Raw genomic sequence first — 27411 nt, forward strand, 5'->3', positions numbered from 1 at the left:
GAGCGAGCGCGGCCTTCACAGCCCCGGCGCCCCCCTCACGCTTCGCCCCCTGCCCGCATCCCCCCGTATGCATCCCCCTGCCCCTCTCTTACAGCGCAGGAGCCTGGCCCCCAGCCAGCTGGCCAAGAGGAAGGCGGGCGGCGAGGAGGAGGAGGAGGACTGGCACCCGGCCCCGCCGGCGGTGAGTGAGGGGCGACCCCCCGGGGGTCTCCTTCCCCCTCTGTGTGAGGGGAAGGTGGCGGAACCGGGCGGATTTGGGGTGAATTTCAGTCGGGGGGGCGCCTGCTGCTCGTGGGGGAGCCTTGGGGGGCAGTGAGGTGGGTCTTGGTGTGGACAAGCCTGCTTTTGTGGGGTCTGGGGAGGGGGTGTGGGGGGATATGGGGGGGCTTTTGTGGGGTCTGGGGGCTGCTTTCGTGATGAGGAGGGGGTTGCAGCCTTCATGCAGCTTGGCTGTAGGCTTTGGTGACCCTGGTGCTGTCCGTTGGCAGCTGAGGTGAGCGGTGATGATGGGCTGTGCTCAGCCAGCTGCGGGATGTCTGCGTGGTTGGGCGCTTACCGAGCGTGACAGCGACACATCTGTCTGCCGGCCGCAGCAGACGGCCGTGAGTTTTGTCTTGATTTTGTTTTTCAGACTCAGAAGAGACGGAAGGCTGGCAGTGAGACGGAGAGCGGGGAATGCTACAGGTCGCCCTTCCGTAAGCCCCTGGCTCAGCTGACCAACGGGCCCCGCTGCCTGGATAGCAGTCAGCATGTGAGTGGGTGTTCTGCCGTCCCACAGCGGTGGTTGGGTAGTGTATGGAGAGCCCAGGTGCTTCCATGGACCCATATAATCTCAGATTATATGTAACACTCAGAGGTGTTACAGAAATCCTGCATGGTTTTTAGGAGGGACCTTTGCTTGTTCCAGTCATGTCATGCTGAAGGAGATGTTGTGGGGGTACTTTCTACAGTGGAAAACTTGAATAGGAGTTCTCTAAGGCCTGGGTGAAGGACTGTGCTGAGATATGGGGCTGGCTTTCCACACACATGCCCCAGGTGCTGTCTACTTGTTCTGTGCTCTCTGGGCTTCCACTCGTGGAACGCAGCCCTTTTACAGGAGTGAATTGCCTGGCTGAATTACTGAGGTTAGGAAGCGAGTAACGCCAATGGATTTAAGAAGACGGAGTCATGAAAGTCAGTTTCATGTGTTGGAAAACCCAAAGGAAAATAGCTTGGAAAAGTGGAGGTGCTGGTGGAGAAGTTGTGCTGTTCTGTTACTTTCTTCCTTTTGTATATTTTTGAAAGTAGTTGGGGTTGGAGCTTGAAAAGATTGAGTAGAGGGACTCTCAACACTTGGCAAAACTGGGTTCTCAAAAAACGTTTTGGGCTTGCAGTATTGACCAGTCTCTGATTTCAAACTTCTGAAGCATGTTTTCTTTCTGAATTCTTAGGAGGCTTTTATCCGCAGCATTTTATCCAAACCCTTCAGAATCCCCATTCCAAATTATAAAGGTAAGATGAGGAGGTTTAAGGATTGTCTGTGTTCTCTGATTCCAGTAAAACAGGTAATGCTCTGGCCTGTCAATTATATTTGTGGGGATTATCATGTGGGTGTTTTTTTCTTTTGGAATGATGCATGTGTTCCAGAAACTCTGATTTAACTCCAAAAGAAAAATACACCAGTATTAGCAAAGTCTTCGTATTTCTTACTTGTGTTTAGTTTGGATAATCCTGCATTTCAGAACTGGATTTTGTATTCTTATGGTTATGTATTTGATGTAGTGCCAAAAGGTTGTACGCCACATCACAAATACAAAAGCAAGATGAATTCTAAGCCATGGAAATTTATCACCTAAATAATACCCTGATGGTATGAACAGGCAGAGGGCCAGGGTGAAAAAGACAGTTCTTTCAACTCTGCTTGTGCTGAGTCTCAAGGTGATCTTCAAAGCAAGGGTAGTTTTGAACTGGAAAGCCTCAGCTGGTTTTGAATTAGGGAACGGAAGATCTCAGAAACAAAAGGGGTGTTTCTTGACCCCTTCTTTCCCTTCACTATCCAGCTGAAAAAATGAAAGACGGGTCAGTCAGTTTCACTCAAACATTAGTTATAAAATATGTCTGTAGGCGTGTTCAGCCAGGCTGCATATTAAATGAGTGGCCCTGGAAGAGTTTGTTTGATGTAGTTCTTAGCTTGTAGGAAAAGCAGAATTAGCAGGAGACGGAAGCGGACCTATAACTGTAAAAGCTGATTTCTGTGACCATTACCTTCCTCTCTTAACTGGGAGGTGAGATTCTTTCCTTTACTCTTTCTTGATGTGGAGGCATCGTTGTCTCAACTTGTGATACACTCTCATTTTGCAAGCAGTAAGGGAATTGATCTGCTTGATTCTTGCCCAAGCAAAATCAATCCTGGGAGCATAGTTGTCTTCCAGGACTCGGATGTCTTTGAGCTGAATTTTGCCAGGAGAAGTGATTTGTCTGTGTGTTTTTTTTCTATGTTAATCTCAATTCCAAAACTGTACAATCAAAATAGAACACTAGGAAAATTGACTCATCCTAATCTTATTTATTTATTTATTTAATTTATTTATTTATTTTTACTTTTCTGAGAGATTGGCTGCAATGCCAAACATCTGCTATTGTTCAGAGAGAAAAATAGTACCCTAGACTATGTAATGGCAGTATGGTTCTAACTATAACACTGTAGAGCTTCTTAATGTCTAGAGGTTTCTTCTTGACATTGTGCAAAAGATAAAGCTCTTGCTGAGCTTGGGTTAGATGATCCAAAAACAGGCTCTGTCCCAGTACATACGATGTACATGGAAATATATTTTTTGAGCTGCTGAAGTTTATATAATTGAAGCCTGCTTGTCTTTCAAAAAAGTGAAACAGCCACCTTTGAGTACTAGGAGCATCTGTGGTGCCCAAAGGGAAGCATTGTGCCTGTTTGTGGCTCTGATCTGGTGAGACAACATCAGTCACCTTGCAAGTTCGCTTGTCCTAGTGTATGCCAGCATATCTGGTGTCTGCTGCACCCAGCTGCTCCCACTTTGGTGCACCCAGTGTGGGCAGTGCCACTGCTCCATCTTTGCCTCTGCATCCTTGCAGCGCTACCTGCTGTGTGCGGGCAGAGTGCTGCCAAACAAGTGCCCTCATGGATTTGCTGTCTGCAACAGTTGTCTTCTTCGCTTCAGCACTGCACCCAGTTTATTCACCATTTCTAAACTTAATCAGACGCTTCTGCAAGGCTCTGCTTTCTTCTGGAAGAAGTTGTTCTTTGAGTTGTGCCTTTGTTTGCTTTCAGGGCCAACGGGCTTGCGGGCGCTGGGTATCAAACGGGCAGGGCTGAGGAGTCCTCTTCACGACCCTTTTGAGGAAGGAGCTCTGGTTCTGTATGAGCCCCCAGTGCTGAGTGCCCACGAACAGCTGAAAATAGACAAGTGAGTCATCACCTGGTGCAAATGCTTCAGCCCTGACCTCCTTGTACGTGTAGGTTTGTGTGCTTTCTTCCCACTTGTGTCTGAGCTGTGGTCTGAACATCAAGGCAGGCTGGGTTCCAGGTATTCTCCCTCTGAGTTGCTTCAGGTATGGCAGCAATCAGAGGAAGGCACGTACCCATGCCAGATTGTTTGTCTTCTTCCACAGCCTGTTTGATCTCCCACTCATCAAAAAATAAAACCTGTTGCAGGGAATAAGGATGCACACAGGTAGAAGCTGTTTAGAAAATCTTGTGGCTCAGTTGTTAGTCAGGAAACATCAGTGTATAGGGATAGCAAAAGGGAGAGGGCTGACAGTCAAATGTGAGGCTGCCTGATGGTTTTTATTCTGACACAGTTCCTTCTGTGCCACTGTAACTTTAAAAGGGCTGTCAGCTGGATATTCATTGACAGAAGGGGGTGTTCCCTGATTTGGTCTCTCCAGTAATGCAATTACAGTATTCTTATTGAGACAAGAAAAATAATGTCTTCTAAAAGCATTTCGGAATAACGTTCTGCCCTTGTTCTAGGGCACTGACACTTTAGATAGTAGATTAGGCCTGTGAACTCTGTTCTCAGAACTGAATTCATCCTTTTTTCACTTTTGTTGGCAGTTGCTTCCTTTATACCACTGAGGAGTCCTCAGAATAGCACTGAGATTTAAAGAAAAAAACCTAAACACATGCTGTGCTGAGTGCATTAATCATACTGTCATCTTTCTCGACTCTCCTGCAGGGACAAAGTACCCGTCCATGTTGTGGTAGATCCTGTCCTCAGCCGTGTTTTGCGGCCTCATCAGAGAGAAGTAAGTTTTCAACCAAGACGTGAGAGTATGGCTGGAGGACTTGGTGCGTTTCTGAAAGCTGTAACTGTTGCTCACCAACTGTGAGGTCTGCACAGACCTCACAAACTCGCAGCCTGGGACAACAGACTCTAGTCTGTTGCAAAAACAAAGTGAAATGTTTGTTTTAACCATCATCTTTGAGGCCTGTATGGTGTAAATATTGTGTCCTGCATTAAGCAAGGGGGTGTGCTGGGAGAGTTACAACCGTCCAGTGTGTCCTCTGTGGTTGTGAGCCATCGGTGACCTAGGAAGACCTGGAATTTACAGGTGGAGAGTGCTTAAAAACATTGCCATAAAATGTGGAACATCACAATATTGAAGCAGTGGGTACTAATCCCCAAATATCTACTGTAGATACTGCCGAGTTTGAGATTCATCACGGATGCAGTATAATGTCATTTCTGCCTAGAGGCAGCACTGGTAGAAGCTGTTATTGCTGATCTTTGGGCTAAGCAGGTCAAGCTGGTTGTCTCCCTGCATGGGAGATCTTCAGATGGCTCTGGGAGCACTGTAGGCTGCTCCTAGTTTGTGCTTTTATCTCAGAGTTGGTGCTGAACTAATGACCCATCATAATGCTGGCCTTTGGCTATATAGCTGGAGGCACTCTGGGTAAGATCCTGCCTGCTGGCACTTTTGTCAGGTAATGATAGTTATGTTGGTGTCCTAAGCACATTGTCTGTTTTTTGACAGCTGCTCAAAAAGCAGTCTCTGTTCTAGTCTGACTGATCAGTCGTTGCCTGCTGAGATTCCTGTGCTGCTTTTTCAGCTGATGCTCCCAGCCTGTGGTACGGCTTTGCTCCTTGTCATGTAATTTGCCTTGTTGCTGGGAGCTTACCGAACTGGTTCCCCAGCCATTTTTTTCATTTTTTTTGGTCAGCAGTGCATTTGAACCAGTTGAACAATTATTTAATAAACTTAATAACATGCTCTTAAGAGCCTGAGAAAGAAAGGAAATTACTTGGAAGAGCAAGTGGTCTATCTTCTGGTCCTGTGCAGTGGAAAGTACAGGCATGAATTTGTCGAGGTGTGTTAAAGTCTTCTGTCACTCCCTGCTTGGCTGACAGCGTGGGGAGCTTGAGCATTGCCAGGACAATGCCCCAGGTTTTCTTTGACTCTCTATCATCACATGATAGAACACTTTGCAGAGTCTTTTTTTTTTCTTGCCCTTTTATCTGTCCTGGTGATGTGTCAAAGCCTAGCAATCGGGCTGAGCTCTTCCACCACGTGACATGAGCTATAACCTCAGTTCTGTTCCTTCTCTGAAGCTAAATCTGCTTTGGACTTTGAGCCCCCAGGTGAGTCAGCTTCTAGGCAGAAGGCATGAGGGCTGCAGAGGGTATTCTGAGAGTTAATCAGGGAGTAGAAACAAGACTGGGCACTCTATTGGGTGTTGTTAAGATTCTTAATGTATATTTGCATTGATTGATGCAGGTTAACTGATGGTCTGGGCCTAACTAGCATGGCCAAGGGTAGAAGTGTTGGGGAATTCGAGTCAGGGAGCTAGTTATAACTGTATAGTTAAAACAGTGAAATTGTGTGCATGTTACAAATTGTCAGCACCAGTAATGTTTTCTCAAACCAGGTGGGGCTGAATTTTAGCTGTGTCTTGGGTGATTTCCCTCTGTCTCATTAGAATGCTGCACGTCCCCTGGGACATGCTACACGGATACATTGTTTGTTGTAATATCAGTCCTATGCAATGCACTAATAAAGCTGTAATGAAGTTGTCATTCTGTGGATGTCCCCATCCTGCTCTAACAGAACAATATCTTGGCAGGGAGTGAAATTCCTCTGGGAGTGCGTGACGAGCCGGCGGATCCCTGGGAGTCATGGCTGTATCATGGCAGATGAGATGGGGCTGGGCAAAACCCTGCAGTGCATCACTCTCATGTGGACACTGCTCCGGCAAAGTCCAGACTGCAGGCCTGAAATTGAGAAAGCCATGGTGGTGTCTCCCTCCAGCCTGGTGAGAAACTGGTACAATGAAGTAGAGAAATGGCTGGGGGGAAGGATCCAGCCGCTGGCCATAGACGGAGGCTCCAAAGAAGAGATTGACCGTAAGCTAGGTACAGAAATGTTTGCGAATGTTGCGGTTGGCTGGCTTAGGTCATAATCTTGTGTTGGAAGAAACCTACAGCAGCTGATGTGAGCATCTGTGAGCTGTCATCAGAGCTCTGGGGACTGATAAAAATCTCCTCCTAGCATGTTTGATAATGCTTGCTCTTTTGGGATAACCCAAGTCCAGTCATGAGATTAAGAAAGGGCAGTTCCTGTGTGTCGTCTTTGCTCCAAGCAGAAGCTAGGACAGGACTGGACAGAGGTGGGAAGGGGATGGAGATGGGAGCAGTTATGGGGAAAATAGCATTGGTATACGTGAGTGGAAAGGGTGCCTACAGAGGAACCAGCTCTTTGTCAGGGTCCAACAGCATTGAAACAAATTGAAAGGTTTTCCTAGTTTTTTAGTGCAAAAGGATTGATTTTGACTGTAGTTTGGACCCTTTTTCTATTACTGTTTTCATCCTTCTTTCTCCTTTTCCCCCTTTCCATCTGCAGTTGGCTTTATGAACCAGCGTGGTGTGCGAGTGCCTTCCCCCATCCTGATCATCTCCTATGAGACCTTCCGACTTCACGCTGAGGCACTACAGAAGGGCAGTGTTGGGCTGGTCATATGTGATGAGGTATGGGGGAATTTTTAAGAACACATCCCTGATGTTTTCTTGAGATCGGGACAAATCTTGCTTCTTAAAAGGTGGGAGGTGATTGATCCTTATGTTCTACCCACTAATTTTTAACTTGTCTCTGTTTTGAGCAAGAGATTGAGCTGGAGACTCCTGAGGTCTCTCCAAGCCTTAAATTATGTCAGCATGCTTTTGCGTGTCGTATTGGCTGCTCTCAGCTCCTTTTCTGGCAGTCTCAGGTTGTGATGTGGAGGAAGGTACCTGTCATGGTCCCTTTTTGTTAGATTAAGCTAACCTAGCTGAGGGCGGTGCATCAAGTCAGTTGTTGAACCCAGGTTTTATTCACACTTTTCCTTAATCCCTGATTGCTAGGCTGCTTTGCTGCTCTAGCTGTAATGTCCCAGATCTCTATATTCTAAGGCTCTTTGTCCAGGCCTGAATCCTGCTGAGGACGGGTTAATAAGGTGCTGTTGTGCTTCTCCAGGGGACAACGGACAGCTCATGGAATTAGGGTCAGGACCTCAGGAGAGCCAGTTAACCAGCAGTCCTGTTTCCCAAGGTATCTGTTCCCTTGGCATAGGGGGTGTAGGAGTGGGCTGCTCTTTGCAGTCACAAGCTCAGAAAATTTGTTTCTGTGTTTGTGGGAGAGTTTGAAGGATTCCTCCATGGCAGGACTCTTTTTCCCTCTGTGGAGCTTACTGCTTGCAGCAGAGGGAGGAGATCTGGGCTGGGAGGTACCTCAGGTGCTGCTTGCTTGAGAACAAGCAGAACTCGCTTGACTCCCTGCTTGCTGGCTGCTGGCTCTAGCTTTGCCAAGCCTGAGCTTTCAAGCTGTGTTTTCACATGGCTGAAATTGAGTTGTTTTTTCCTCTATCATGACATATTTATGCTTACAGTTAGTGAGGGGCAAAAATATTCTGAAGAAAAGCAACTGCCCTCTGACTCCCTGAAATGGTAAAGCTGGGCCCCTCAGCCAACTCTGTCCCCTCTCTCTGTGGCCTGTTATAGATTTGTTAAAAAGTGGTGCCACCCGGTGGTTTGGTTCTGTATGTACTGAGAGCAATGTAAAGACTGTCCTCAGGACTAAGATAGCTTGCATCAGCCTTTTAGGCACTGACTCTGTGAGTGCCTCCACCTCTCTGTGCCCCTGAGGCAGGCCAGCAGCTGCGTTGCTGGGAATTCAGGTCCTTGGCTCTGCACCTCCCTGTGTTCCCAATAAATACTTGTCTCTGAAGTAATCTGGCTCCTGTAACAAGCATCTCTCCACTTAGGCTTTGTCCAACATCAGAACACTCAGATGCTAATAGAACTGCTCTTCCTAGCTGTCTTGTAGGGTTTTGCAGTGCTTTAGGGGGCTTTGTCATCCTTTGGGAATCAGAGGCCTCAGCAGTCCCAAGTGTGTACATACAGAGTGTCAGTGTAGCAGTTTCTGGCAAATAAAGCAGACTTCAAATGTGCTCTTGCTTTGATTTGTTCCACTCGTGTGTTTTGTTTGTTTGTTTGTTTTAATTTGCTCATGTATTTGTAGATGTGTTTTCTTTCTTAAGCCTTTTTTTTTCCTGGAAGTCATTTTTCATTTTACCTCCCAGTTCTTCCAGCCCATGCAACACGGACTGTAAAACGCTGCTGTAGGGAGCAGTGTGTTTTCCACCTCATCCTCTTCTCAGATTGGGAAATGGGCCCATATTTGGATTACTGCCTGATGATGCAGAACCTCTTCTATTGTGTGAAAAAGCAGTGGAATGTGGCAGTTCTGAGTATAGGTGGTGTGAATGACTTGATCTTGACCTTGGACATTGCAAGGCCAATAGTTCAGTGCCTGATGTTGGTAACTGAAAGCGTCCTTGACTGGAAAACAGTTATCAGTGCTCACAGTTGTCAGCATTGTCATGGCAGGCTCTCTTGCCTGGGGGTGACTCAGATGTCCCAAGTCTGGGAATATTGTAATGGAAATACTGTGTTTCATCACGGTGACTTCAGGTTTCCCACCAGCTTCTTGTCTTTAAAAGATGTGTGTCACAACAGCTGAATACACGTAAAACACTTCATCTACTACCAGGAATGGGAAAAGCTGTGAGGTACATTGTGACAAATGTGACATGTCAGTCCTGATAAGGGTCTCCAAGCTGCTTCCCATCACGACCACTAGATTTATCACTTGCATTTGTGTTCTCTTTTTCAAAGGGCCACAGACTGAAGAACTCTGAAAACCAAACATACCAGGCTCTCAACAGCTTAAATACACCTCGGCGAGTCCTCATCTCAGGCACCCCCATTCAGAATGACTTGCTCGAATATTTCAGCCTGGTGCACTTTGTCAATTCCGGCATCCTAGGTAAGAAATACAAATGTGTGAGACACAAGGAAGGGAAAAGTTGCTGGCAAGGCCTCCTCTAATTACTGGTGAGAGCAGCAAGCAAGACATAGGTGAGAGGAAAGGTCACATACAGATTGGAGACTTAATTCTCCTTCAGCTTGAGTCTAGAAAAGTCTAGGTCAAGATCCTCTTGTCTAGAGGCTGTGTATGATTAGAGCTCTGTTTCAGTTTAAGGTATTTGAATCAGACAGTTTTAGAGGCATCATTAATTATTAAGGTAAGATGAATATGTGACCCTGAGTACTACATGGCTGGTCAGCCAAAGTGTCCTCTTAAGCTAAGAGTTTCTCTTATAATAAGTGTTTGGAGATACTGCAGGAGTTGCTGAGCTGGAAGAGTCAGCTTGTAACGATACTCCCCACAGCACTCAAAGGCTATAGCAAAATAGCAATCTAGGCCAGGAACGATGCCTTTGTGGGAGAGGCTCTGTCCAGAGCAGGATTTGATGTGACACACTCTTTGCATTGAGTACAGAGGTGGCCTGGAAGACAGCTTCCTCCTGCTGTCTCTTTACCCATCTGGCATAGGAGTTTGAATTGGCTGGAGCATGGTGATACAGTGTATATTGTGGCACGTTTTTTCCACGTGCTTCATATTTTTTATTTGTATGCAGTTTTTTGCCCCTTGACTTGTGCTTTGGGCAAAACTAGTCTCCCTGTACTTGCGCTTCTTTCTCTCTGAGATGAGGTTAATACTCTAAGTAGTGCTATCAGAGCGATATGCATGCAGTGGTCACTTTCCCTCTTTCAGCCTGTGAGAAGGAACTGATTACAAATAATTTTGGAACAGACACATAATGTCTGCACTGGTGTTTGCAATGACAAACTCTGGGAGTAAAACTGTAGCTGGAATGTGAGTAAATCAGTACACGCCTGATGGGACTTGTGTTTAACTAAACTTGTATTAGCTTTGGCAGTGCGGTGGTGTTACATTAGAAAATAATCTGCTGTTGTACAGATTAGCCTGCCTTGTTTGACTCTTTCCTGGATAGAACAAAAACCAAATCACACTGATGGTGCAAGAGTCTGTCTCACCTGCTGGGCCACATGCTTATGGTATGATAACGGGCTGTGGGGGTACTGATCAAAAGTTATTGCTAGGAGTTGTCACCTTTTCATCTCTGTTTGTGCAGGGACTGCACAGGAATTTAAAAGGCATTTTGAATTGCCCATCTTGAAAGGCAGAGATGCAGATGCGAGTGATGCTGAGCGACAAAAAGGAGAAGAGAGGCTTAAAGAGCTGATCAGCATTGTGAACAGGTGAACTTCATCCCTCTTTGCAGAGCTTTTGCATAAACCCTTGGTGCATGGATATGTTCCCAAATTAAAGTTGTAGGTGTAACAAATTCCCTTGCCAGTTAAGTCTATTCAGTAAGTGGTGATTGTGCAAGTGTTTATTGCCGAAGAAATCTACATGACATTTAGCGTTAGTCTGAGAAGTTGCACATTGAAATGGCACAGTTAGCTGCAGTCACCCCCAAGCAAATGTACTCAAATACTGACTCGTGATTTGTCTTTTATGTTTTGGTTTCCTCTTGGTGTCTGAATAGTCAGGTAGCATTGTTTTATTTGCATTAACATAACTACAGTGTAGATGGAGTCAGACTGCAGATCCATCTGACCCAGCAGTGAGTAGCAGACAGAGTCTGAGGGGTGTTGCTTAGCTTGCTGGTGATGCCCAAGTCACAGAAGAGTCCAGCTCATACTTTCACAGCTGTTTGCTCTGTAGGGCTAATGGGATTAGTATACCAGCATCAGGGATGTGACTTTTGATCCCTAGGTAGTACCTCTGTCAAGCAAAATGCCATCTTATTTATGTGATTTTTAGTATGTCCTTAAATCTGGTTTATTTTATGTTGATGAATACAACAAATGTATCCACATCTGCTGGTGATCACATACTCCCTAAGAACTCTTACGAGATACTCTTGAATTAGCAGTACTATCATCATCATTTTTTCTTTCTTAATCTTAGTTTTTGCAACCATCACAAATCCAGTAGCAGCTCACAGTCATGGTAAATTGAATTTTACACAGTATAGCCTCTCTATGGAGACAGCCACGGCCTTGACTCGGGTCAGCTTGCAGAAGATTGAGAGAAAGAAAAGGCTAGGAGAAGAGCTTATTCTTTCTTGAGGTGCATTATTTCTTTAGCTGATCCAAAAGTGATATAGAAGTGTGTTCAGGAATGCATGTGCCTGGCTGTGGTGAGGTCTGTGTCCTTTCCTTTATTGTGCAACAATCATAATATACAAATGGGGAAAATGAAATGCATGGGCAGTAACAGGTGAATTGGTTGGATTTATCAATGTTGGAGTGATCCAAAGATATGACGTGGAATCATAGGCTGGAATGCCCTGGGGAAGGCTTCCAATCTGTCTTGCTGAACCAAGGCAGAGGGTGTTAGACCTAAAGCATCCCATAACTTAATTTCCACTCAGCACCAGAGACCTCACAAATTGCTCAGGACATTTTTTCCAGGGCATCACTGTCTTTGCGGTTAGAAAATGCTCTTAATGTGTAACCTAAATCTTCCTAACTGCAGTTTAAGCCTGTGACTTTTCATCCTACTGATTATGGGTTTGGAGACCAGATTATTCCTTTCTTTAACAACCTTTGACAGATTTTGGAGCTGTCTTTGTGATATATCCCTGCTGTCTTTGCTTCTGTGGATTTTGTAACATAATATTTTTGGTATTTCCTGGCAGAACTGGGTTTCTGCACTTTTTTTTTTTTTTTAAATTCTGATTGTTCAGTTCAGCACTTCTTCTAGTCCATCCCATCTTTTATGAAATATGGTAGAACTATTCCATGGGGCATTTCCAGAGCCCTAAGGGATATGCTGTGAGCTCACGTCAAGAGCCAGACGATGAACCCATCTTGGCTGAGGATAGCTTCTGAGTTACCAGAGGAGCTGGCTGCTCTGGGCTCTGTCCATTGTGTGTGATGGTTAAATCCTTTCCCTCTTTGCTGTCCCTGCCACTGGTCTGGTGTGATACAGGTTGATAATGGTGGTGGTAGTTTAAGGAAGAGATGAACTTCTCTGCTAAGGGACTGGGCTTTGTTAGGTGTGATTATGCCTGATCCCTCCAAATCTCGTGAACAAGACCTGAGAGCCTCACAGAGGTAGTGGGCTGTCCTGGCTTCTGTAGGCTGATGAAGCCGCTTAGTGGGTGGTGGGTGTCTGGCTTCTGCCATGCGTTGGATTGTGACAGAGAGATAAGATGTCAAAGCTTTGTGTTGAGCTCATGAGGAATGATACTGATAAAACAGGGCTTTGATATTATTCAAGCATCTGACCTGTCTCTTCTTTGCAGGTGTTTAATCCGAAGGACTTCAGACATTCTCTCCAAATATCTGCCGGTGAAGATAGAGCAGGTGGTCTGCTGCAGGTACCAGAGAGCTTATGCCCTGAGTGGGGGAGCAACAGAAAGGATTGAAAAGCTGTAAAAAGCAGTGACTTCTATGCTGATGGTGACTGCTTCCCTCTAGGAATAAGATTGACACCATTTGCAATATGTTGCTTTCCCTCCTGAAGCAGGGATGGACAACCCACAGCAGGGGGTTTTGCCAGGTGACTGGCACGCTTTGGGCAGCTGTGTGGAGCAGAGCCATGGACTATGCTGAGTATCTGCGAGCTACTTTCTCAGCTCTGGGCAGAGATATCAGCAATCCACCACCAGTATTGGAGGCAGTTCTAGACAGTCTGGGCTGTAGCTAAAAATGGGTGCTAGAGCTAAAATGAAGCCACTGTGTAGATGGAGGAGGAGGAGGAGGAGAGGTGTTGGTTTGGGGGCAGGGTGACTGCAGGGCTCTTACTCTGTTTCAGGCTGACACCTCTGCAGGCTGAGCTTTACAAGAACTTCCTGAAGCAAGCCAAGCCAGTAGAGGAGCTGAAGGAGGGCAAGATCAATGTGTCATCTCTCTCTTCCATCACTTCCCTGAAGAAGCTCTGCAATCGTGAGTTCTTCCACTGGTGTAATGGGCTTGTTTTTACACTGGTGGTTTTTTTGGGTCTCTGTTGTGCATTCCACCGACTCTGAGCTCTGTTTGTCCTCCAGACCCTGCCCTTATTTATGATAAGTGTGTGGAAGAAGAAGAAGGATTTATGGGAGCCTTGGATTTGTTCCCTGCTGGCTACAGCACCAAATCTGTGGAGCCCCAGCTTTCAGGTACTGTGGAGCTCAGCAGTACAAATGTGCTGCCTGACGGGCAACCATGAAGAGTGCAGTGCCCTAGCAAGTGACCCTGCAAGGTCAGGAATTTGGGAACTTCTTTTCTAGCTTGTTTTCTTCTTTCTTTTTTGTCCAGGAAAGATGCTGGTTTTGGACTACATCCTTGCTGTTACAAAAAGCACCAGTAATGACAAGGTGGTTTTAGTATCTAACTACACTCAGACTCTGGACCTATTTGAAAAGCTCTGCAGGAGCAGAAGGTTTGTCTTTGGGCTTCATTTGTCTAATCCTGCAAGATTGTACTTGCAGCCTATGCTCTAAAAGAAATTGCCTATTTTTAAAGCTTCTGTCAGCAGGAACTTTTGACCTGTCATATACCTCAGATGTTCCAGAATTGGAACTAACGTGGCTTGTGCTCTGGCTACTGGGGTCACTCAGCAGAAAAGCTCTGGCCTGATGCAAAAGCTTCTAAAGCCTAGGCCCTTGTTACAAGGTGGTTTGGGGAAGGTTTGTTTTCTAAGTAGGATGCTCTAAAGGTCGCAGCAGTCAGATGGTAGTAAACATTGTATGTTCTAGGTATTTATACGTCCGGCTGGATGGCACCATGTCCATTAAAAAGAGAGCAAAGGTCGTGGAGCGATTTAACAGCCCCTCAGTAAGTAGAACCTTCCAGAGGTGGGCAGATCTCCTGCCAGTTCTTAGAGCTGTGACTGAAGTGTAGCTGCCTCTGTCGTTTAATCCAAGCCTCCCTTTCTCCCCAGAGCCCCGAGTTTATCTTCATGTTAAGCAGCAAAGCAGGCGGCTGTGGTTTGAATTTGATCGGGGCTAACAGGCTGGTTATGTTTGACCCAGACTGGAATCCAGCTAACGATGAACAGGCCATGGCTCGTGTGTGGCGGGATGGCCAGAAGAAGACATGCTACATCTATCGACTGCTTTCAGTGAGTTCATCTTCTCACCTCCTCCCCGTGGGGTTCTTGGTGCCAGCCCAGACTGCAGCTGGTGTGACTGGGACCAGAAGGGAGAGAATCCTTTTGTGTCAGACCAGAACTTGATTGCTTCCTACCCTTAGGTATATTGCTGGGGAAAACAATGCTCAAGCTGAAAGGTCATTACTGCAGGCCTTGATTTCTAATGACAACTGACTTCTGAGAAATAGAAACACTTGAGGCTTTCCAGATAAATGCTTTTTGAAGTCATTAAGGCATCATATGACTTTAATTTCATGGGATGCTGAAGTTGCTATTTACCAAGCTGGCTGCAGCCTGTTGTAGCTGGGCATCCATGTACTTAATAAAAAGTGACTACGCTTACAGAACTACAGCAGCTTTTGGAATGGGGCTGCCAGTTACCACATGGGGTAACTGCTCTGTAAGAGCATGAAGATGACTAACATTTCCATGCCACTACTGTAACAATTTGTGTGGGAGTATCAGTAGTGATTACTCTTCAGTAATGTCCTCTCTATGCCCTTGTTCACCTTTACCTCTCAGTTCACCTTCACTTCATCTTGTTCAGGATGACCTTTTCTGCAAACTTGTGTTCCTTGATGAACAGTTATTTTACTTTGACAAAATAGATGTTCTTTGCCCTTTTCTTCCTTATGGTGTTCCACTTTTTCTCTGACCTGGCTGCACCTGGAAGCAGGCAGCTCCTTTGCTTTTAGAACTACCAAACTTGTTTGCAAACCTGACTTAACCCCTCCACACCTCTGAATTACATTTCCTTGCAAAACAGACATTTTTCCCCTTATTTTTTGCTTTTAAAATGTAACATACTGACTTCCATGCACGTCTGTTTTAGAAGTAGTCATCTCCCTCCAGACAGAACGTGGGATTGATCTGTGTGTGGGTGAATCAGCAAACACTGCTGATGCTCTTCTGACCCAGGGCTAGCTCTTGTTGCTATTTGTTTTTCGTCGTCTGGCCCCTGGAGCATCTGATTGTGAGAGTGCTCCAGTCAAAGCAGGCAATGCCAAGCAATGCTAGTGATTTTATGGCTCTCCCATGTCTTGTCTTGTAGTTTACCAACTGATTCTACCAAACAGTGCTGCTGTTAGCTCCCATACTACTGAGACTCCTCTGGCAAGGATGTTAGGGATGAACTAGGCAAGTGCTGGAAAGGAAAGCTGCTTGCAGGAATTTTAGGCTGGGCAGAAGCTGGGGAGCAAACTTTTGCCTTGACCTCAGTGGCCTGGGCTATCACCAGGAGTGTGGTTTCATGACTTTGAAGGCTTGTGCTGTGCAAGTTTTGTATGTTGGCAGGTCTGTCAGGAGGCACTTTCTCTTTCTTTCCATCAACATAACCTGGTGCAGTGTGTGAGCTCCAGACACGAGTGGCAGTTCCACCTCTTCCCCATCCATATCCCAGTGGAATCCACTCTGGTGGCCACAGAGAAAGACAGGAGAAGCAGAGTTGGGTTAGATCAGTAACCACATGCGACTTGGTCAGAGTACAGCTGAAAACATGTGCTTCACATCTGTACTGGTCTGGCAAGGCACTCAGTGGTCCCACCAGCTTATGTCCTGATTGCCTTTTGCTCTGTGACACTTCCCAATGCAGTACTCTGCACTAGCATCCCACCTGTGCTTCATCTCTGGCCTTCTCTTCTGTAGACAGGGACCATAGAGGAGAAGATATTCCAGCGCCAGACCCACAAGAAGGCACTCAGCAGCTGCGTGGTGGATGAAGAGCAGGATGTAGAAAGGCACTTCTCACTCGGGGAGCTCAAGGAGCTGTTCACGTTGAATGAGACCATCACCAGTGACACCCATGACAAGTGAGTATACTGAATGGTGACAGATGGGGTCAGCAAAGAACTCCTCAGTTTGGTCTGCTGATTCAGTGCTCCCACAGGCAGCAGGAGGAAGCTCAAAAAGGGAGGGCCTCCAGTGTCTGTTTCCGAAGCTGTAAATCATCTCCAACTGGAGATTAGCAGTTCCTTGCTGCCTTCCTGCTTTTATGTTAGAAGAGCTGCACTGGCTGGACAAGTGAACAAGCTGTCTTGTTAGCTGCCTTTGTTTGGAGGCTGTGAAATATTGAGAAAGAGGGATTGATCAGAACTGTTCCAAGTTGGTGGAGCCCAGCTTGGTCCTTCCTTGCCATTCCTTCTCTTTGTGGTTTGCCCAATGTCCAAATACGAAGATGCTGAGCTACTTCTGCTGCCAGGGCTTCCCATCTGCTAAGAGCTCAGGAGGCCAACCCAAGTGCTGCTCTGAGCACTCAAAAAGCCTATGCTCCATTGTCTGCCCCTCCTTCTGTACCCCCAGCCCCTAAGACCTGTGGCGTTGTAGCCACAGAAAGACAACAGAGTGCAAGAAAATGCTTCACTGGGAAGGTTAGTAAGACTTAATTCAAGCAAGAAGTGAAGAGGATTAGTTATAAGCTGACTCAAAGCTTAGCTCTGTATAAGTGTCTTGTCTGTGTGGCAACAAGCCTTGCTGGCAGGACTGCTGCTGTTCCTTGTCTCCTTGTGCAGCTGCTCAGCCTGACATCTAGCCAGACTCAGCACAACCCAGTGGCTGTGGCAGGAGCCAGGACGGAGCAGTCTGGAGCAGGGTGTGCTCTCCTGAGCTCAGGAGGCTTGACACAATGCTAAAGATGTGTTAGTAGTGGGGGTGTTCATTTGAGATTGGCTCTAAACAACATTCCTCGTGTTTCAAGGGAAACTGATCTCAAACTTAACTCTGGGCCCTGTTGGCTCATTGCTACACAGCTAAATACGGGGGGAAGCACCATTAGAAACAGAACCACAGGTTTTCCAAAATGTTTCCATCTCTTTCATACATGCCAGAGGGTGGCTGTGAGTCTAAATGAAACACAGCAGTAATTCATGCTGACAATCCAGTTGCAGTGTTCATATTACAGAGGCAATCCAGATGTTACAGGGCTGCATTTTAAAACAACCCATAAGCCAAACAAGCGGAGGAACCTTTCACTGACCTTGTGCTGACTGTTCCAGGATCAAATGTCGTCGCTGCGTGAATGGCCACCAGGTCCGGCCCCCTCCTGAAGGATCTGACTGTACCTCTGACCTATCCCAGTGGAACCACTGTGCTGACAAGCGGGGGCTGCAGGACTCTGTGCTGAAGGCTGCATGGGATGCTGCTGTCACGTTCACCTTTCATCACCACTCCCACGAGGAGCAGCGAGGGATTCCCTAACAGGTTACTGTCCCCTGTGGGGGCAAGGGCAGGCTGCTGTGGCAGTCCGCCCCACTTTAATCCCTTTCAAGGAAAGGGGCAGTGGATAGCAGTACATGCTTGTTTGTTGTGTGGCTGTGGGATAGCAGAACAGCATGGCTTCTGAGAGGCTGGAAGGCCCTTAGCACTGGTCAGTGTCTGCTGCAACAGTAATGAGTTCAGGGCTTTTTCTCTGCTGCTGTATTTTATGCCTGAGAAACAGCACAGTGGGAATAACTGAACCTTGTGCTCTTGATCACGGATTCAGTGCTGGTTCTCATGCTGGTGGTATACATCTTCTGCTCAAAGTCCTGCCTTCAGGTTTATGTTAAGCCTGCAGTTTTAGAGCATTCCGTGTGCAGTCATGGTTTTTTCACTGATAGCTATTACTTAAAGCTGCAGAGGGAAAAACATGCAGGATCCATTTCTGCTATGAAATGTGAACCTTGGTGGTTATTCAGGAACAAAAGGGTCTGTAAAAATGCTCAGTTTTTATGTTGAGCATCTTGCCTGAAAGAACATGCAGGCAGTAGAAAATCAATTAAGGTCAATCCATTTCTAAAACCACTTGCTTCATTATGGGTGGGATCCCCAGATCTAGCAGAGTGTTTTAATTTATTACTATCTAGTAATAAAATTCACACATATGGTACATGATGGGTCTTAATGCTATTTTTATTACAAAAATGTTACAAAACTATTCAAAACTCCTGAAAAGCGAGTGCAGATATGGAGTAGAGGCAAGAATTCTTTTCCCAGACACCTTGATAAATGACTGCAAATAATTATATACAAAGCAGCCTGCTGTTTAATTTTCTTATCAAGTACAATTTTCCAAACAAAAGCTCAAATATGGGAGCTTTATTTAGCTTTTTTTTACTCACTTTAAGTGGAGGGAGGAGTTCCTATTTCAGGAATCACAGAATGACATCCAGAGGTCCCTTCTAGCCACAGCCATTCTGTCCAACTCCCATGCTTCAAAAGCAGGGTAACGTAGATCGAGTTGCCAGGGTCCATGTCCAGATAGCTTCTGAGTGTTTTGAAAGACTGAGATATTTAATGAAATATTGGCTGAACGTACATGAAATTTGTACAAAAACTCTAGTGAAATAAATAACTGCTTGTCCAGAGATCTGCTGAATGTCACAGAAGCTTAGCTGATGTATCTATGCCACTTAAAGTCTACAACTGGAGGTGACAAACTGGAAATACAGCTGTGACACAAATGGCCACCTCTATCACTTCACTGTGGCACCTCTTCTTCAACAGAACAGAAAAGTGACAAGACAACTGCACCCTGGTTGAACCATGGAAAGAAAACCCTACCTGTGTTGAGATAAGTCTTATTGGCTATAGACAGAACTGATCTGGTTCAAGCTGATTTGTCTTCTCCTGTGTCCATCACATGACACTGATGTAGTCAGCAAAGGCCTGGGAGGAGTCCCACGAGTCATTGACCACGCTGCAGACCGCTTTGAGACGCCGAAGTGCTTCTTGAGCTGTCTCAGCATCCTGATCCAGCCAATTTTGAAAGAGGCGGAGGTGGGTGAATTGAATCCGTCCCCCTCTCTGCTGGATGTGGCCTTCTAGCTTCTTGGTGAATTCCAGGAGCCCATCAGGTTTAATGCAGTTTGAGCTTTCCAGGAAAAGGAGGACAAAAAAGTCATTAAGAGTCTAGGCTGTAATTTGAGCAGTTTAAATTACTTGCTCCCTCTAGTAATTACCCATGCAAGGATGTGAGGATGTTCCAATGTAAAATACAGCTTCCTTCTACACTATAAAGTAGGAATGATCCTTTAACGTTAGTTTGAAAAATAAACACAGTAGTGCAGGTAACTGCCTCTGTTTAGGGCCATTCAGGCTCAAAAAAAAACAGCACTTCAGGTTGAAAACAAAGAAGATGAAAGGAATGCAAAGGCAGTCATAGGATCTGAGAGGAGCAAGGACAGCACTCACTCCCTGTGTTGGGGTGGTGGGAACAGAGCTGTTCATGCTGATGCCTGTGAATAGATGTATATAGATAGATACATTAGTTCTAACCTTCAGAGCAAGGAGGGGCTGCAGCAGTCTCCCAGGGGAGCAAAAACTGAAAGCTGCTTTGAAGATGGAGCTTGATTCATTTATAAATGTGCAGTGCAACGCCTCAGGGAGTAAGTGTGGCCTGGCCTCAGAGACACTGGAGGCCCCGAGGTTCTAAGTGCCCATTCTCTAGCCACAGTGCAGCATTCTCTAAGCTTTTCTTGTGCACACCTTCCTTTGAGGAAGGAACAAAACCCTGCTTGGGCTTTTCCTGGACTTCCTGAAACAATAGGTACTGTGTGTTAAGAGCAGCAGAATACCTGACATCCAGCTGGCAAAGAGAAGAGGAGGAATCTTCAGAGAAAATGTCTGCTAGGGCAACCAGCCTGTGATTCCCTAGGAGGGGAGAAATGCAACTGTTAGATGTGAACTGGGAACTATCTCGAATATTTAAAGGGTTGTGGAGGTGGAATAACGCAGAAAGGTGGCTTTGAACATGCATTCATAGCACAAAGGATTCATCTTCAGTTTGTCCCCAAAAGTGAGTTCAAGCCCCAAAATGTATTCGAGGTGGTAGAAAGGTCTGCTGATGGGACAGGTTGTTTTACTAGAAAAAATCCTGTTTTTTGTTTTGCAAGTTAAAATTCAGCTTCGTTTTGAAACAGCCAAAAGCAGAGGCTTAAATACAAACCTTGGCAATTAAGTGCATTTCAGGTGCTCCCAAGCTTTCCTGTTTTATTTCATTAAAAGATCAGCAAACAGAATTTTTGGTGGACTTAAAATTCATATCTCAGACATTTCTACTTGGTCTGTAATCCATAAAGGCAATTACTGCTCTAAGTTTGGTTCCACTTCTTTAAAACAACCCCTTCCTTTACTAGTTCCAACCCCTTCCTTTACTAGTTCCTACCCCTCCAGTGCCTAACAAGAGTTTTTAAATCTTTTAAGGCCCAAAATGCCTAAACTTGGGTAATATCTGGGCCTCTGGATGAAAAGTAGTGCATCTGCTGCTGTATCCGTTCCTGTCAGAGGCTGAAGCAGATCAGCATTCAGTTGAATCTGAACTCCTGCTGGTACTTGCTTTAGCTACAGAGAACAGCAACTGTTATGTCCCTCTAGCACCAAGACTCCTGGTACATTGCTGAACACAACTGAAATTCTGCCTCTAAAAAAAATTTACTCAGCTCCATCATTTTATGAGCTAACAGTGACTAAACTGACTCTGCACACGCATATGTTAAGTTTGGTCCTAACTCCAACCCTGAAGCTACCTTCAGGAGAGCTAGCCCAAGATCAAGACCAACATCCATGATACACACCAAGGCGATTCCCAGGCAGTCTGAGGCTCTTCAAAGATGAATTTCTCTTCACTGTATTGATTATTTCTGTCAAAAACTCAGTAGTGCAGCTTTCAAACAGCCGGCAGAAAGAGAATGTGATTTCTACAGAAGAAATGGATTGACAGTACACGTTAGTAACCCCCTGCGTGCTTCATTATTCCTTAATTACATCTCGCATATAGCTCCATGTGCGAGAACAAAGCTTCCCTGGCAGCAGACCACACGTGACATCACTGCTGTTCTGTCACATGAAGACAGCAGTCATTGCACCAGGGAGATGGCTTTGCCAGCTGACCCAGTTTAAAGGCTGATGTCTTCTGCAGGTTAAAAACCTTTTTTTTATAGCTAAGACCTCTTTGCAGCACAGGCTAACTGCAGCTGATCCTCTCTGCCCTGCTGGCACATAGAACCCAACACATTCCCACTCTGCCAGCATCTATGGCTCTGCCCCGGCACACTGACATTTGGCTAAACCTTCTGAAGGTCATCTCTCAAACATCAGCCAGCCAGCCAAAACAGCCAGCTGTGGCACCAACAACGCCCAGGAGTTTGCTGTACCTTGCAAGATGGGATCCTGAAGCAAAAGCAGAACTTCTTTCTGGTGGTCAGCCAGGTTCACATCATGAAAGCTCAGCTTCTTCAAGCTTGGATTGCACTCTGAAAGCAAAACAAGTTCTCAGGTAAAGTACTGTAGGGCTTTAGGATAAAAAGAACCTGACCCAACTACCAGCTAACACCCCCAAACTAGACGGTGGATAAACTGCTGGATTGTGGATAATTAAAAAGAAACCATCCTGTTGTGCAGAGCATTCATGAGCTCAGCACAGAAAATGGGACAGCTGACACCCATTGCCTTTTCTCAGGTGACTCCAAGGACGTTCACACTGAAGCCTGTTCCATGCTAAAAAAGACTAGTAAAACAGGCATGGCAAAAGCCCAGAGTTTACCTACAGGAGGTTCAGGTACCTGAGTGCCTCAGGACTGCTCCCAGATGTGCCCTAGCAGTTTGTGAGCAGAGTCCCATAAATGCAGCGGAACTGCTCCCAGACCAAAGCTTCACCCAGCAGAACTACCAAGAGGTACCTGCATCAGGCTCTGGCAGAGTCTGAGCCAACTAAAAAGCAAGCAGTCACTCCTAGGATGGAAGATCACAGCAAGAAGCTACTCCGTGTCACAGTTACGCTACCTGCAGGTTAGCAGAGTACCTTTAAGTGCCTGCAAAAGGAGCCCGAGCTCCTGGGAAGACGGCAGTGTGGCGCTGTCAAGGGACAACTGCTGGAGGGACTTTGATGCCTTAAGCACTGGCAGCAGGAGCGTGGTGTGCAGATGTTCCCTGGGGAATCGGATCTCCAGCTGCTCCAGGCAGCTCTCTGAGGCAAGAAAAACAAACAACAATGAAAGAACTTGGTCTGGAGTACCTGTCTTCAATGTAGCTAGGTCCTGGAGCAACCAAGAATCTGCGTGCTTGATGTGTCTTGTTTAGTTAGGTTGGTAAAAAAAGTATTTATGCGAAGCACCTGGCCCCACAGCACCATATGGCAACTCAGGCCTGTGGTAATAGAAATCCCTTATTTCAAGAGTCCTACAAGACCACAGGGTCACCAATTCCTCCTGTGTTCTGGCAGTGAAACAATCCTTGAGAAAAGGCCACCCTTTATGCACAAACCTGTCAGTGTCTTCCCAGACCACGACCCTCTGCTGACCCCACTCCGTACTGACTCAGGCGTTCGTTACGAATCCCCTGTTTGTTCAAGAGCTAATAAGGGAGATGAGAGACCTGTGAGCTGAGAGCACCCTGCTACGGCTCCCAGACTAACTCAGAAGCTCGCACAGCACTCTGCCATCTCCTCTGGTACTGTCATCATCAAGAGAAGCTTTCCCTCTTAAAAGTCTAAGGCTTGGAGCCTCGCAATCAGTGGCAGAGCAGAAGCTCCTGAACAATTTAGAGATCTGGTGGGATACGCGCCATGTGGGCTGCGTGGATGGTCACTGCTAGGCAGGTTGGGTCTGGTCTTGTACAAAGCTGACGTTGTGGCAGGCTGGCATGGCATTAAGGTGCTTTGTCCAAAGCTCTGGCTCCACAAAGAGCAACAGAGACTGGAAATGACAGAGTGCACACCACCACCTGAATCAGGAAGGTGGGGCTGTAATCACTTAATTACATGCCACTGTGACAATGCAGAGCTCAATTCTTGTGTGCCAAGACAACTCCTATCTGCCTGCCACATCCTGTGCATTGCTCAGAATCTGTTTCCTACCTGGGATTTCTGCATCACTGCAGCTTGGATTCTCCTCTGGCCCGTTCCCCTCCAGCTGGTTTTTGAGGTCGAAGCTGACCGAGAGCGTGTGGAGCTGGGGAAAGGCGCTCAGGATGCAGCGAACAAGCTCCATGCAGGGCATGTGGGAGAAGACGTCGCTCACACGCACCACGTGGAGGTGGCAGTCTGGGTGTCGGGAGAGGGCCCGGAGCCCCGAGAGGATGCAGAAGATGTTCGCTCCCAGGCCTGGAACAGCATTTGTACAGAGAGGAGTTAGATGTGCCTGTGCAGAGGCACCACGCTCGCTCAGCTGCAGCTACACAACAGCAGAGCTTTCAGCTTGGTTTGCTCAGCCAAGCAACTGCAGTCAAAGACTAAACTCACAAACTGCCAGAGAAGGTTCCTCCTATGCACACATTAAGTTACAGCACCGACTGTATATATACAGGAGACGGAGACCTGGTTCCTCCCTTCTCCCCTCTGAATGGTCTTTCAGCTCAAGGCCATGGGCTGTTCTGGGACAGAAGGGCCCCGTTCTCTCTTGCTGGCTTTGTACAGCTGTTTGCTGGAATACAACAGCACGCAGACTTCCAGTTCTGGGACCTTTACAACTGCCTAACACACTAACCCAGGGCTATACAGATCTCAGGCTCTGGTAAGAGTAAAAAGGAGTGTTTTGCCTGGAGTTGTCACTGTGTATGTCCCACCTGGCTGCAGGACATCCAGTTTTTTGCTGTGCTGTGTCTCCCAGGTAGACAGGAAGGCAGGAGGATGCAAGGCCAAAACTTAACATTGCCTCCTGCTGGTAAAAATTAATCCAGGAGTCTTTTACCAAGTCATAAGTAAAGGGGAAAATCTATATTGCAGGAATGGACCCAAATAACTTCTAAGCTACAGAATTGTGCAGTTAGTGTTTGGCTTTTAAGTGGTTGGCTCTGGTCTTTTACACAGAGCAACACTCGTAGATGCAAACCCAGTAAATGACAGGTTCCTGTCCCGGCCAGTGGACATACAAAATCATCACAGCTCTGCTCTCCCCAGTTCAATACCCTCAGAGCTTCCTGCGCTTCACTCACTGCATATTACCATCTTCCATTATCAGTCCCCCATCCTGTCACCTTTCCCACCGTGAAGGGTTTGCACCCACATGAAAACCTGCTTAGCACAGATTCCTTTGAACACGGGAATCCACCACCCTGGAAAAACTGCCAGGCTCAGGGCCCGCCTCACTTCCCCACCAGGAAGGTGGAGCTGGTATGTTACCAGCCTTCGGCTCGTCTTCTGTTTTGTTTCCTGGCCACCCCGTCTGCCCTTGTGATCCTCCTGGGCTTACTTTGCATCTCTCCTTTCCTCACCCCTGACATGCTATGTTTTTGCAGTTCCATGTTTTCACCTCAGCACCATTTTCTTTGACAAACAAAGGCTCCTCTCTTATTCCTGGCTTTCCTCTTGCCTTCAGGCAAGTCCTCCCTCTCATTAAGCTTCTCTACCAATGCCATTCTCAAGATTGGGAACCAATACTGCGCATTCCACTGCAAGTAAGATCAAGGTAAACCTGAGCAGTAAGTCAGACCATTAGACCGCAGCTGGAAGGAAGCATCCTGTCCACACCACTAACCGTTGTAGGACAGAACCAGGTTTTCTAAAGACACCCAGGAGCTTAGCAGGTTACTCAGAGTCCGACACGTGTCCCCAGTCAAAGGAATGGAGAACAATTCAAGCGTGGACACACTTCGGAAGCGGTGAGCAGCTTTCATAGAAAAGATTCCAGCAGATCCTCCCCTTTTCTTACAGCCAGCATTGCCAGAGCACAGAGATCCAGTGGAGGAACTAGTCCAGTTACCAGTGTTTTCTCCATCTGTGATGCTGTTTTTGTCAAGTAGTCCTGAATTGTCTTCTCTAGCAACAGTGAAAACAAAATCAAACAGGTCATCCAGGTCAGCACACGGTCCTCTGCTGCGTCTGAGGCAGCGGCGTTTCTTCCCTACCGCAGATTTCAGCCGTCTGCGTGACTTCCGAAGGACTGGGCGACAGGACAGTTGTTCAGAACAGCAAGGGCGAGAAGACCCTCCTTGAACGATGGTGTGGTCACAGGACACCTTGCTGCTTGCCTCCTCACACGCTTGGTTTTGCAGAGGCCTCTCCGGACTGAGCTGTCCAGAGTTCTGGCCAGGGCCAGCCCCCCGTCCGTTCACCTCCGCCTGCACATCAGCCTCCTTCAGAGCCCTGCAGGATCCCTTCAGGTTCTCCCCACCGCTCCATTCCCTCTCCGGTTGCTCTCGTGTTGACTTTTGGCTTTCGTTATTTCCCTCCTCTCTGCAAAGGCCACACGGGCTGCTGTGATAGGCAAGAGCATTTCCTGACCGCCAAAACCCAGCACTCATGCTCAAAATGAGAACAAGAAGAACCGTGTCAGGAACAGGCCAGGAATACACAGACACCTGGCTGACCGAGCCGTGGTGAATCAGCCGGTGAAGAAGTAAAACCAGTGAACGCCTGATGGACTGGTCTGAGGAGAGGAGGTGCTGGAACTTCAGGATCCGCAGGGAGCTGGCCAGGTTCTCGAGCACTTTTTGGTTGTGCTCAGCAGCGAGCTCCACGGCGCCCTGCAGCATGTTGCACAGAGTAAGCTGCGTAACGTGTGGTGAACTGTGGAGCAGCGGTGAAAAATGACGGTCGTTGAGACGCCAGTCAGAGGAAACATCCAAGACACCATGAAGGACGTTTGAGAAGAATGTTTCAAGGAACTTTTTCCTCCAGCAGGTTATATTCTGCAATGAAATTACCTTAGAGTCAACCAGGATAAAAACTCCTCAACAGCACCACGTTAACAAAAAGTCAGCCGCAATCTTTCGTTCTGTTTAAATCAAATTATTGCTGTCTGCTACACTGGTAAACACAGTGTCCAACGAAGCTACTGCTAGCACAACTGAGACTACCTTCCTAGCCTTCAGCATCCTTTTTTTCTGTGTTAATTGATCAAAAACTGAATTGCTCTTGTCACTATCTTTCCATTCTGCTTCTGGCTTAATTTAAATATATTTAAGTGTTCTGAAACCAAAACTTGGGAATTTTCTTCCCAAGTCTCTATTTATAGGCTACACATAAGCTGGTGGTTGACCATTCCTTTGTGATACAGAATTGATGGAGCTTCAGTTTTCGTCTGCAAAACAATTCTTTCATGCTCGCTCTCGTCAGGGTTTTGCAGCACCTTCTAATACGTCAGCACATTTTTGCAAGCGTAGGTATAAGTGTAACAGAAGATAGTAGTTTTTATCTTCCGTTTCCCTAAGAATTGCATCTGAAAAGACAGAGTTTATTTTTTCAGCACGCTCGCTGGTATGAAATCAAGGCTGTGTACACTACATGTCCCATCATGAACTCTGTTTCCCCACATGATTTTTATACCAGGGCCGTGCCGAGCTCTACAGACACTTATACGTAAACACCAGCAGTGACCGGGAGCAGTGGCACGCTCCAGAGCGAAACCCTTCAGCAGACAGCAGAATCGGGACATCAGCGCCGTGCCGTTTCTCTCACCGGCGGCATTTCCTCACCTCCGAGTTGGGGGGCCTGGTTTTCATCACGTCATCCCACAGCTTGCGCCAGACGGGCTGCGTGGAGAGCCCTGAAAAAAACGCACAAACAGACACAAGCGCTGTCACCCCTTCTTCCCAGCTAGGAGTCCTGCTGCAGAGCTCAGCCCCCTCGGGGAAGCTGAGAGCAAGGAGGTTCAGGCAAGGACAAGGAAGGGGTTTTGTGGTCCTTAGGTAGAGTGTAAGGAGGTAAAGAATTAATGGGGTTTAAAAGTTGGCGGGTACTCCTCCAGCCTGGGGTCATGCCTCCTGAGCAGGGTATCGCAGTCTGGTTGGGCAGCATGAGGGATGTCCCTACAGCTCCGGGCTCCGTGAGGGGGGGCCCCTACAGCTCCGGGCTCCGTGAGGAGGGGCCCCTACAGCTCCGGGCTCCGTGAGGAGGGGCCCCTACAGCTCCGGGCTCCGTGAGGAGGGGCCCCTACAGCTCCGGGCTCCGTGAGGAGGGGCCCCTACAGCTCCGGGCTCCGTGAGGAGGGGCCCCTACAGCTC

General features: G+C 47.0%; 2 protein-coding genes across 3 annotated transcripts in view; one reads left to right on the top strand and one right to left on the bottom strand.

Moving 5' to 3' along the window:
• Positions 1 to 17717, top strand: part of RAD54L (RAD54 like) — a gene marked incomplete at its 5' end in the record, with an annotated part of 32859 nt that extends 15142 nt beyond the window's left edge. Inside the window, 17 exons of the mRNA XM_035333383.1 lie at positions 95 to 181; positions 632 to 751; positions 1431 to 1491; positions 3284 to 3419; positions 4191 to 4260; positions 6077 to 6365; positions 6853 to 6977; positions 9162 to 9312; positions 10487 to 10613; positions 12671 to 12745; positions 13183 to 13313; positions 13415 to 13525; positions 13665 to 13788; positions 14105 to 14183; positions 14290 to 14469; positions 16144 to 16307; positions 17490 to 17717. Of these exons, the coding sequence (XP_035189274.1) occupies positions 95 to 181; positions 632 to 751; positions 1431 to 1491; positions 3284 to 3419; positions 4191 to 4260; positions 6077 to 6365; positions 6853 to 6977; positions 9162 to 9312; positions 10487 to 10613; positions 12671 to 12745; positions 13183 to 13313; positions 13415 to 13525; positions 13665 to 13788; positions 14105 to 14183; positions 14290 to 14469; positions 16144 to 16307; positions 17490 to 17691 (2232 nt within the window). The remainder of the gene's footprint in view (positions 1 to 94; positions 182 to 631; positions 752 to 1430; positions 1492 to 3283; positions 3420 to 4190; positions 4261 to 6076; positions 6366 to 6852; positions 6978 to 9161; positions 9313 to 10486; positions 10614 to 12670; positions 12746 to 13182; positions 13314 to 13414; positions 13526 to 13664; positions 13789 to 14104; positions 14184 to 14289; positions 14470 to 16143; positions 16308 to 17489) is intronic.
• Positions 17718 to 18366: 649 nt separating this feature from the next.
• The window catches only part of LRRC41 (leucine rich repeat containing 41), a 9723-nt gene continuing 678 nt past the window's right edge, over positions 18367 to 27411 (bottom strand). The window contains exons 3-10 of one of the 2 annotated variants that reach the window (XM_035333211.1): positions 26884 to 26954; positions 24945 to 26097; positions 23327 to 23572; positions 22274 to 22438; positions 21627 to 21725; positions 21048 to 21170; positions 20049 to 20124; positions 18367 to 19345 (exon numbers count right to left, since the gene is read on the bottom strand). In XM_035333211.1, coding sequence (XP_035189102.1) covers positions 19111 to 19345; positions 20049 to 20124; positions 21048 to 21170; positions 21627 to 21725; positions 22274 to 22438; positions 23327 to 23572; positions 24945 to 26097; positions 26884 to 26954 — 2168 coding nt within the window. In that variant the 3' untranslated portion in view covers positions 18367 to 19110. The remainder of the gene's footprint in view (positions 19346 to 20048; positions 20125 to 21047; positions 21171 to 21626; positions 21726 to 22273; positions 22439 to 23326; positions 23573 to 24944; positions 26098 to 26883; positions 26955 to 27411) is intronic. The other variant, XM_035333212.1, reaches the window with a different exon arrangement.

The sequence above is a fragment of the Oxyura jamaicensis genome, chromosome 8 (genome assembly GCF_011077185.1).
Source record: "Oxyura jamaicensis isolate SHBP4307 breed ruddy duck chromosome 8, BPBGC_Ojam_1.0, whole genome shotgun sequence".
Classification (NCBI taxonomy): Eukaryota; Metazoa; Chordata; class Aves; order Anseriformes; family Anatidae; genus Oxyura; species Oxyura jamaicensis.